This window comes from Solea solea, chromosome 7 (genome assembly GCF_958295425.1).
Source record: "Solea solea chromosome 7, fSolSol10.1, whole genome shotgun sequence".
Taxonomy (NCBI): Eukaryota; Metazoa; Chordata; class Actinopteri; order Pleuronectiformes; family Soleidae; genus Solea; species Solea solea.
In genome coordinates, this window is record NC_081140.1 from 14,923,340 (window position 1) to 14,934,425 (window position 11,086).

At 41.4% G+C, this 11,086-nt stretch overlaps 2 protein-coding genes across 2 annotated transcripts; one reads left to right on the forward strand and one right to left on the reverse strand.

Moving 5' to 3' along the window:
- Positions 1-866: 866 nt before the first annotated feature.
- On the reverse strand, positions 867-3,547 carry cryba1a (crystallin, beta A1a). Its single transcript, XM_058634436.1, has 6 exons — positions 3,351-3,547; positions 2,901-2,969; positions 2,671-2,789; positions 2,338-2,479; positions 1,759-1,901; positions 867-1,318 (listed from the first exon to the last, which is right to left on the reverse strand). The coding sequence occupies exons 2-6, from the start codon at positions 2,937-2,939 to the stop codon at positions 1,171-1,173; spliced, it is 591 nt and encodes a 196-aa protein (XP_058490419.1). The 5' UTR covers positions 2,940-2,969; positions 3,351-3,547; the 3' UTR covers positions 867-1,170.
- Positions 3,548-5,265: 1,718 nt separating this feature from the next.
- On the forward strand, positions 5,266-8,731 carry crybb1l3 (crystallin, beta B1, like 3). The gene is made up of 6 exons (XM_058634128.1): positions 5,266-5,360; positions 6,275-6,345; positions 6,442-6,560; positions 6,648-6,780; positions 7,165-7,307; positions 7,801-8,731. The coding sequence occupies exons 2-6, from the start codon at positions 6,280-6,282 to the stop codon at positions 7,967-7,969; spliced, it is 630 nt and encodes a 209-aa protein (XP_058490111.1). The 5' UTR covers positions 5,266-5,360; positions 6,275-6,279; the 3' UTR covers positions 7,970-8,731.
- The last annotated feature ends 2,355 nt before the right edge of the window (positions 8,732-11,086 follow it).

The following is an 11,086-nucleotide window of genomic DNA, read 5'->3' on the forward strand; positions in this document are numbered from 1 at the left end:
AACTCCCCCTGGCTCCTGTTTCTTGGTTGTGTATGAACAACTGCATTTGTACTTCTGTCTATGTATGACGAAAACTTACAAATCTATCATTAAAGAAATACATAAATGAATACAATTATCATTGTGTATTATTTATATAAATAAATAATATAGATATTTAAAGAGTAGAATTGAATAGAAACCCCCTAACTGTTAAATTGTCATGTGTTACTTTTACACTTGTTGTAGCTATCTTAAATTTCCAAGTAACATTGTAGGTTACTATGGCAATGAAGCTATAGCTTATCTCTACATGATACTCATGATTGAGTGTTTCAATGTCAAAAGCAGTATTTCCTCTGCTGTACAGTACATACAGTACATGGAATCACATCCATTGTACAAAAGAGTGGCACAAAAGCACGAAACACTTTTTGTTTTGTTTAGTTTGTTCAGTTTAAAGATTAATGATGTGGTTATTGAGTTAACTGATTAATTGCTCTTTGTTTACTCGGATTAAGCATTCGGCTTCTAAGTGACTTTCAGTGTTTAGTTTCCTTGTTGCTGTTAGGTGATATCCTGGCAGCTTTGTTGTTACCCTGTATGCAGTGGCTTTCATTGTGTGAATAGGTGTAGAACACGTCCTGTTTGCATTTTGATTCTCATGACTTGTAAAACTAACTTTATGCGTGGCTTCACACGGATTTATAAGCCCCTTTCTACAGTATGTGATGGTAGGGCCTACAGTTTTTAATAAACAATCATGGTCACGTGAACGCAACATCTTTTCACATAAACGTTTACAACCAAATGGAGAAACATTGTTGTGAATGTATTTCGACACAAAATGTCCCCAAAGCAAAGAAAATGAGCACCTTGGAGTTCAGCAGCACACTACTGTGTTTCTGTTTATTTCAACGTCCCCATTCCTTCAATATTAATCACGGTTTGCATCAAATGTGAAAAGCATTGACTCAGTGGGATGCCAGCCTTTCTTCATTGGCCTTTTTTCTTTTCCTAATTATGTTCCTAAATGCTCTTCATTATCATTTGATAACAGAACAAAACAAAAGTGCTGTAAATATCTTGATGGTTAAGCACCAGAAGGTGCTGGAATGACTGGGTGAAGGTAGGAAGAGGAGGTGATGGAGGAGGTAAAGAGTGAGTAGTTGGGGGAGGAGGCTGCACGTCTCATTGCTGGATTCGACGCACCGACTGTACCTGGAAGGACTGGGCATGGGAGCCCCACTCTCTGTAGTGTTTGTACTCGCCACCATGATGATCACACTCTATGATGTACTGGTAACCACGGTAACCTGGAAACTGCTGGCACACCCAGCTGGAGGGAGAAGAGCAGGTGGGTGAAGCATTAGAGCAAAGTCGAGATTTATGGTAAATGTGTGACCTACAGGCTTTGAAATGCTCCACTCACACCATTCAAACTAAATAAAATTAGACTTCATTTTATATGGATTTAACAAGACAGACATCCTCTTTTAATGAAAATGATCATTATTACAAAATCAGAAGCTTGTTTGTGTATTTCTACATTAGTCAGGTGTTTAAAATGAACACATTTATAGAATAGAATAAAATATGGGTATCGACTACGTGCAATATAAAATTTGGAAGATACAAAAATGTAAAGGGCTGTTTGTTGAATGGACCCTGATTTTATTGTTCATGTTAGAATTATTGTGGCCTATGAGTGAAGCAGGCTACATTTACTATCCTGTTCATGTGAGTCAGTATTCATTTGTCACACAGGTCGAGACTTACGCGCCGCTCTGAACTTGCATGGATCCAATTTCGTTGTTGGCCCAGCCCATGGCCTGCAGCGAAGGGTAGTCTTCACTTATCTCCCACTGACGTCCCATGAAGTTTTCCTTCTCAAACAGCACCATCTTGGACTCCTTGTGGTTCTGTTTCCACATGGTGTATGTGAAAATGTAGTCATCAAGTTAGAAACACAGAGAAACAACAGCTGTACCCTGTTGGTTTTGCAGAAGACGGCGTGAGTGTATAATGATGACGCTTTAGGGTGATGTAGCACCATGGAAATCAAATCTGTATTTGTAACCAAACACTTTGAAATGCTCATTTATAGACTGACGCTGAACACAAAACCAAGTGTGCTTGAAATGTTAGTTCTAATGTGTAAATTTAACCATGAACATAATATGGTGGGGTGTTTCAATAGAACAACACACAACATTACAGTGTATTTTAAGCCATAAAAATGAGCTGGCATAAGTCATTCCGTAGGCTTGAAACACAAGAAAACCATTTTGTAATGAACCAATATGATCAGTCCAGACAGAGGGACACAGTAGATGTTAAATGGGAGCAGACACTCACAGCAGAGCAGATGGGGCGGAAGGACATCATCCTCTCAATGTGGTAGGCGTTGCTGCCACTCCATGACTCCCAGTGAGGATATTCTCCTCGCTCCAACACAAACTGCTGTCCACAGAAACTGGAATGCTCATATGCTGCCCAACTGTCCCCAGCAAGCATACACACACACACACACACACACAAACATGTAAATATACTGCTCTGATGCACCATTGTGGCACTTATAAAACATACAAATTGCATGATATTAGCGAGAGGTGATGCCAACACACAACATACAGAGGTTTATCTGCACTGAAGGTACATTTTTTTTCAGCTTTTTGTTTGACTTACGCTCCACACGCCACCTTCAAGGAGCGGACGTTGTCAATACCACCCTCCATGATGTTCTGGCAGGCTGATGTAAACTCCAGATGCTTCCCCTGGAAGTTCTCCTGGTCGTACACTGTGATCTGCAGAACACACAAAGGCAGACATACAACATGCACATGCATCAACAAAAAAAAGACCAGATATGAAACAATAGAATGTGCTTTTTTGTAGTTACCCATGACAAGTCTCACCTTCCATGGTCCCACTGGGTTGGGATTATTCAGAGCCATACTCTACTGTGTTTCTCAGTGTTGATCCACCTTCAGAGTAGAGAGAAGTGAGAAACATTACACAAAGACAACCTGTTACCTTCGTCACCCAAACTTCTGTGTTTCTGCTGATTCAGAATTATGATCAGCATTAGTAAACAGATCAGGTAAGTAGTGAAATTCTTGTACTACAGTGTACACCACAATATATGCATACAGGCCTACATGCACAGAGTCAGCTGTTGATCAGCTGTTGATCCAGGAACAATAGATATTTGTTCTCTCAGTGTGAGGTCAGTATGTCTACGCCTTCACATGTTTGCCCTCAGTCCATAGATGTGTGTGCATCTGCAGAATCACCCAAGACCAAAGATGTTGAGTGACAATGGTGCACTCAGCAGAAGACTGAATGGATTGAGATGGACGGCTTACCTGACTGGCCCCAAAGAATAGCTGTACTGTGCATGCAGAGGGACTCCACAGAATCAAATCAATGTCCTGACCCCCCCTTCCCTGAGTAAACTGGCCTATATATACATGCTGGTGCCGAGATGTATCAGGTCCAGTGGGTTGGGGCAGTTGTCAGCACATTGTTGGTCCAGTCATTGGTCCCTCACTGAGCTGCTGGGCTTTAGTTTGTTGCAGTGGTACTGGATGCAGGGCACCTTGCCCAGTGCAGATAAGCAGACTTTACAAATGGCCCTTGAGCAGTGGGCCGGACCAAGTCCTGGCACGGCCTGATGCAGGAAACTGATCTTCACTCAGAAATGTGAAGAATCCTGCCAGAGAGTGTGGAGAAAAACAGGGGGGAAAAAAAGCCAATGATAGAGTCTGAATTCAAAAATAGGGAGAGAAACAGAATATTTTGGATCCAAATCAGGTCAAGCTTACTTTAGGGCCTAGCAGGCCACTGTCAGGTGGAAGGAAATTGGGCTTGCAACTGAAAGGTCATCAGTTCAAATACTGGGAAGGACAAGGGCTGAGGTGCCTCTGAGCAAGGTACCTGACCCCTGTTGCTCCCTGGGTGCATAGAAATAATTGTAATTGATTTGTATTTCACAAAGTGCACTCTTTAAATTCCCCTCACATTGTCTCCAGTGTCATGTCCATCTCGTCTGACCTGACATCTGACCTGGTTCTCTCACCTATTCAGTCCCATGTACACACACATGCTCAGCAATGCATGGACATGAACAAAGACAGAAACGCAAAGGGACATTCTTTGCACACAAAGGAACCAACACATAGTCTTTTGTCTTCATGTGAACACCATGTGACATCACAAATGTTTGATTGAATGTATTGAAGTGACACAAAAAGAGGCATTTCATATGTTCCTCTCTGCAGGTAAACACAATCCAATTTTTTCATCTTAAAATAACAACTTCAAAATTATTTGCCTTTGTACTCGGTAAATTTGGTCAGGGGAAAGTGGTAGAATCAGGCCTGGGATGTTCAAGAGTATTGCCAAACAGTGGTCAAGGATTTTGAAATCATCAAAAATCCTTATCACCATGCCATGTGTGGTTCTGCAACAGCTCACCCAGCTCCTACAACAAAAGCAGCACTACATGACTGTGCCATTTGTAAAAATGTAATGTTCTAAATATAATGTATGCATTTTATCAGAAGAGATCTATATAGAAAGATCCCACAATTCCGTCATCATTCTCTAAAAACTACATTAAAACTATTAAGATGATCTAATAGGATCTATCTGAAGGCATTGTCAATATCATATTTCCCCCAAATATCCATAAACACTCAATTTAAAATCAATTATTAGAACACAGAAAGCAGATGTTTACACAATAAGAAAATAATCTGTTTTATTGGCATATAAGTGACAAGGCATGAGATGCATATATGGAAACAGTTTATAATGCACCAGTGAGTGTCCAACACTTGCCTTTCTCGACAATAGAGAGGTGGCCGTTGTTTTTTGCAGTCAGCACATTACATGCATCGGGCTCAAAGGCTCAGAGCAGCTGCACAAAGGATCAAGAGGAAAGAGAGAAAATGTGGCAGAATGAGAGAAACTGCAGAATAAAACACAGGAGAAAGGAGACAAAAAAAAACCTTGAAAAAAGGTTATTAAAGTAAGAAAGAAAGTAAGGAACTGACCATGAGAACAGTGGCTGTGTAAAACCATGTGTGTGAGCATGCGAAGGTAAGCAAACTTTCTGCTGATGGCAGTGACTGTCCTCCGTCCCCCACAATGGTGCTGGACAACAAAACAGGCAGCCGAGTCAGCATGTGGATTAGGGAGTGTGACTTTTGGCCCTGCACTGTCCCCAAAAAAGCTCGCAGCCAATGGGGAGTCAGAGTGTTGCCTCAACAGACGTGGGTTTGGATGTGAATGTATATATATACCATCTCTCACAAGGTCTGCGTCAATCACTTTTCTCCAAAGGTCGGTGCATTTCAACCTGCGGCTCTACTGTAAGTCTAAGTGTTTTCGAGTGTAAGTGCTGGAATAGTTGAATATTTAGTGTATTATTGTGGTTTGCCGTGTCTGCTCAGACTTCCGCCTCAACTTATTGTAGACCTTGAGTAGAGATAGTACGAATATAAAATGCAGCAGGGGGGTAAATTATGGTTTGGAGCTGCTCTCATGTTCAGTAGTTTTTCCTTGTGGTAAATTAGATGAGTAAATCACGGGTTGGGTTTAATCCATTATGGAGTTTTGTAAGAGAACATGGGGAGATGAATTGCTTTCCAGATGGTTATTGATTGTTCTTGTTCTGTGGTATTGACACATGTCAGAGGAGGTGGTGAGAAACTCACTTTTACTGAACACATAATAATGTCCAAACAGCAGATTTGTACTACAATACCTGCCTGTGTATTATTACAGAAATACTAACTTTCTATTCTCTTTATTTGGCCTTTCAAACGTTAATGTAGATAAAAAAAAAAATGCTTACCTTCAGCAATTTTAGTGAATCTAGTGAAGTACACTCCAGGGTGTAACACTACACCGTGACATCATTGTTGGGTGTAATAACACCATTAGTGATGCTGAGTGTGATCATAGGGGAAATAGGCTTGAACCTATAGGATGAACATTTAAAAAAACACAGATTTTCATCCACGTACTGAAGCTGCACATGAGGAAATACATTTAGCCCAATTTCCTCTTTCCTAAATGTCAAATTTCCCCCAAAAAAATCACTTCCTTTTAACTTATACACCTGTTGTTCATGTCACATATTCCAGTCTGTGACATTTGCCTTTAGACAGCTATGATATTGATGAATGAAAATAAATTAACATACATGGTGTATATAAGAGTGGCTACCTCATCCACAGTCCCATGCTGACCTCTGACTTTGTGTCTTTCTTCTTTCGAGAAGTGATCATGTCTCACTCAGGTGCTCAGGGCAGCATTGGCAGCCATTCTGCCATGGGGATGCGCAATTTCAAGGTACTTCTTTATTTATTATATTTAAATCTGATACAACAACAAAACTAATGATGAATTCCAAAACAAACACTTGACTGCACTTGTTTTCCTCCTCAGATATACTTCTATGAATTTGAGAACTTCCAGGGCCGTAGGATGGACCTGTTTGGTGAGTGCCGCAACCTTTGCGAAAAGGGCTTCGAAAGAATTGGCTCCATCAGGGTGGAGTGTGGACCGTGAGTCTTTCAAACTTTCCATCCAAATATGTGATGACAGCAGTGTGTCCTCTCCTTGATCAGTTAATATTTATTTGCTCTTTGTAGTTGGGTGGGTTATGAGCAGCAGAACATGACTGGTGAGATGTTCATTCTGGAGAAGGGAGAGTACCCACGCTGGGACACCTGGTCCAACAGCTACAGGTGTGACCGCTTCATGTCCGTCAGGCCCATCCGCATGGTGAGTTGGGTTCAGTCTACAATTGTTTTGTTTGTCTAAGAAAGTGAAAAAAAAATTATGGGCAGCCCTTGTCCAAGCGGAAGGGAAATGGGCTTGCAACCAGAGGGTTGCCGGCTAAAATCTGAAAAGGTCGAGGGCTGTGTGTCCCTGAGCAAGGTACCCAACCCCCATTGTTCCCCAGGCACAGAAAAGTGCTGCCCACTGCTGTGCCTGGTTTGTGTGTGTTCACTGCTGGTGTGTAAATAGGATGGGTTAAATTCACTAATCACTAATTGGTGCGTGTGCAAATAAATTCACTCTAATTCCAGTTCAAATTCTGCACACCCACTGTTCCTGTATGAAAAAGTGGAAACAATCACTAATTGAAATGTCATTTTCTTATAGGACCCACAGGACCACAAGATCTGCCTGTATGAAAGTACAAACTTTGAGGGTCGGAAGATGGAAGTGTGCGACGAGGATATTCCAAGCCTGTGGTCTTATGGTTTCCAGGACCGTGTTGCCAGCATTCAGGTCACCGGTGGAACGTAAGCCACATCCACCCGTTTCTCTTTGGTTGTTTTTGATAAAGCTGTGTGGGCTGAAAAGCAACTGATTTATGGAAGTCAAACAAGCAGAATTGTGTTATTTCATCGAGGAGAGATGTTATAGTCGCGTATAATAAATCCAGGGTAGCGACAAAAATGAATAACGGTAACATTATCTTAAGCGCCCTGCTCTTGATGAATGTCAGTAGACATTTTATGTTAATGATTACCATTGACTATGATCAAGGACATACTGCACATATATTATGCATGACTGTTTTTTCATATCCTATACATATCATCCTATTTCTATATATTTAAGTTTTAAAATGTATTTTTATATTTTGCCAATTGTTTCATAATAATGGATTTTCTTAACTTTATCCTGATACTTCTTTAATCCTTTCTTCTTGTCACTTTGTCTGAACTTACTTCAACATAAAACAGACTGATTTGTGGTTCACATCCGTTTCCTCTCCACTTCTCCACACAGCTGGGTGGGTTACCAGTACCCTGGCTACCGTGGCTACCAGTATGTGTTTGAATGTGGCCCTTACAAACAGTGGAACGAGTGGGGGGCCCACAATCCCCAGATCCAGTCCATCCGCAGGGTGAGAGACATGCAGACACATCGCAGGGGCTGCTTTGAGATGACCGCATAGAGGAGTCCAGCACACCGTGGGCTAACAGGAGGGATCGTCGAGGGAATGCCAAACATGCCTTGGAGATTCTTCAACAGCCACACAAGCGAACGGCTTTGGAATATTGTTACTGCTTTTACTGGTAGGATTTGGGAGAATGTGCCATCATGAAGGAATTCTGATTGCCACAGGCTTTCAGAGTAACTGTGGTTAAAGCAGTATCAGTGCCCTCTGTCTACAAACCTCATACAAAGATAATATGACTTATTATATTTATGAAATTGGGGAATAAAGGGGATTAGTCAATTTAAGTACATAGTTTGTGTTCATTAGTTTGTTTCAAGGCTATTTACAACTATACCAAAACAAAGTTTGAATTTATTTTGTTTTATTTCACCTGCCTATGTGTTTCAAGCTGAAATGATGCCAATAAGCACGTTCATCCGCAGTGATAGACAGTCATACTGTGTCACTCCTCACTACTTGTATTATTACCATGGACAGCACATGCCCTGCACTGAGTTTACCAGGCAGAGGGAGGCGCTATCGCCTCACCTCAGAGACTGAAGGAGGGCACTGGCCAGTCTGTGATTAAACACGAGAGATGTGGCAGTGCAGGGTTGTTTTTAATGCAGATATCTTGTGGCTGAATGACCTGTTTCCAGCTCACTGATGGGGCTGTTCAGAAGATGAGTATGTTACTCTTTCTCAGGGATGCTGGCATCTGGAAAGCAACTTTCCAATGGAAAAAAAAAAGAAATAAAAATATAACACCTGACAACAGTCTGATCTCCTTTGTGTTTGAATAGAACACATAGACAGCCTTTATTTTCATTATACACTGAACGAGCTTCACCTTTTAAAGTGCAGTGCGGTGATGACGAAGCAGCAGTAAAAAAAAACACCAGTAAAGACAAAGGTAAATTCAGCCATCATTTGTATAAAAACTTATAAAAAAGTACTTTTTGGAAAGAAGTGTCTGCCAAATGACTACATGTAAATATATTTCAGCCTTGACGTTAAATTAGTACCAAATTGTTGAGTGTCAGCGCTAACCAGCCCATGTTCAAGACCTACTGTTCTGCTGCCCCCATGTGGCCAAAAACAGTTCAGGTTAATACGGATCAAGAGGTCCAGTATGTCAGAATTGGTGACATCTAATGGTGAGACTGCTGACTTCAACAAACGGAGGACTGTGCCACTCAACTGTCCCTTTTCCAAGCATGTCAGAGATCATTCTACCTCAGTTCTGTGACAAGGCAAAACACATGCTCTGTGCAAGATGGCTGCCTCCATAACGCAAGGCCCTCGCCCAAAGCACATATTAACAGATTATTTAAAGTCTACGAAACTCAAATAATTTAATAAACGATGTACTAAAATACTTATAACAGGAAGACCCTTCTAGATGTTACACACTGGACCTTTAATTGTTCTGTGTCACGTGAAACTATCTGATTGTTTGCGTTTAAATAGCAACTTTACACTTTACTGCTTTATATTAAATCAGGAGCTACGATGACACCTGTTGAGTTTAAACACAAAAAGATATGAAATTCTAGCTTTGGGTTTTCTAAACTAGGTGAGGCAGTGAGACATCTACACTATGCTCATTACCTCCTCCAGTGTGTAACATTTATTTATTAAATAATTTATTATTTATTTACCTCTGTGTATTTTTTCATATATATATATATATATGTAAATATATAAATGTACAATCTTTATCATTTTTATCCTTCATTTTATCCTACATTTTAAATGTCAATGCAAGTCAGCGAGGTGCACAGAGAGATGTGTTTGCGATGCACATCCACCGAGGAGTGCCTGATATTTTGGTTTGGTTTCTTTTGTTTTTTTTGGCACGTCCACATCGTACCAAGATGAAAATATCTCAGCTTTTTGGGATGAGTGAGTGCTTTTAATGTGTCTTTTGATACCAGGGCCAAAGAAGTGGGTCAAACTGGTCTTTGATGAAATAAGCTCTGAACACCCACAGATGCTGCCAGTTCTGTTTTGTTTGTTTTTTTTGTGTCTTTTTTTTTCTCCATACACATATCGAACAGCAAAGCTGGGGTAAGAGAAGAGCGGTGCTGGGAATATATTGTCTCTGTTTTGAGCGTCGCTGTCACTTCATTGTCATCTTTGGAGCTCCCAGATTGTGTGGCATGTTTCTACCCAGTGGAACGGTTCAGTTTGGTACAGAACGGTACCATTTTATTTTCGTTACCAAAATAACTGGCCCCAACTGTTCCATTTTTCAGTACCCCTCCCTTGGGGTACCAGAGTAATGGTATGGTATCAGTGGAGCTAGACACATGACAGTAAGTTGATTGGGGCGACAGAGAAGCGTCACTCAAGGGAAAATGGTGTTTCTTCAACGCCTGTGGCCTATTCTACTAAAAACACAAGCCTGACCCAGGGCTTTACCCTTCCAAACCGTACCATACTGTACCATGATGTCATTGGTTGCACAGGTAACAACAGATGCAACAGAAGCACAACCCAACAAGCCACAAGCTCCTTGCTTAAAAACGTCTCCGGCATCTTCCATGAGTTCTTCAAGCTTTGTTAGATGTTGTAGTTGTAGATTTAGTTTAGGCAAGGGCCTTTGTTTACAGAGGCCACCATCTTATTCCTTCTGCAGACCAAATGACAAACCAACCACAGGATGTATTTGAAGTGGATGCTTGCAACACAAACTCCTTTCATCCTTTCTGGTACTTGAAGACCAAAATTAAGGGTTTAGGAGGAGAATCCCTTGCCTCATTATTAGATGTTGCAAATACACAGTTACACACTGGACCTTTAACACGATTTACTGACACATACACCGTTTGAAGGGGTTATTCGTGACTTCTTTTGACTACTGAGAAATGGTCCTGCGTGGCCACGCAGGTGGAGGTGCACGAGCTGATGACGAGGAGCGTAGTCTGTCAGCCACGAACCACTGGTCGGTTTAAAGCCACGGGATTTGGATTAAATAGCTTGTGGGGGAGAAGGAGAGCCGATGAGCCTTGAGCAGGGGAGGAGGGAGAGAGAGCCAAGGGCTGATTTTTATCTTTTACCGGATCGTGAGAGGGAGGAGGAGGAGGACGGGGGGCGGGGGGGAGGATGAGTTATTCTTGTAGCAACACA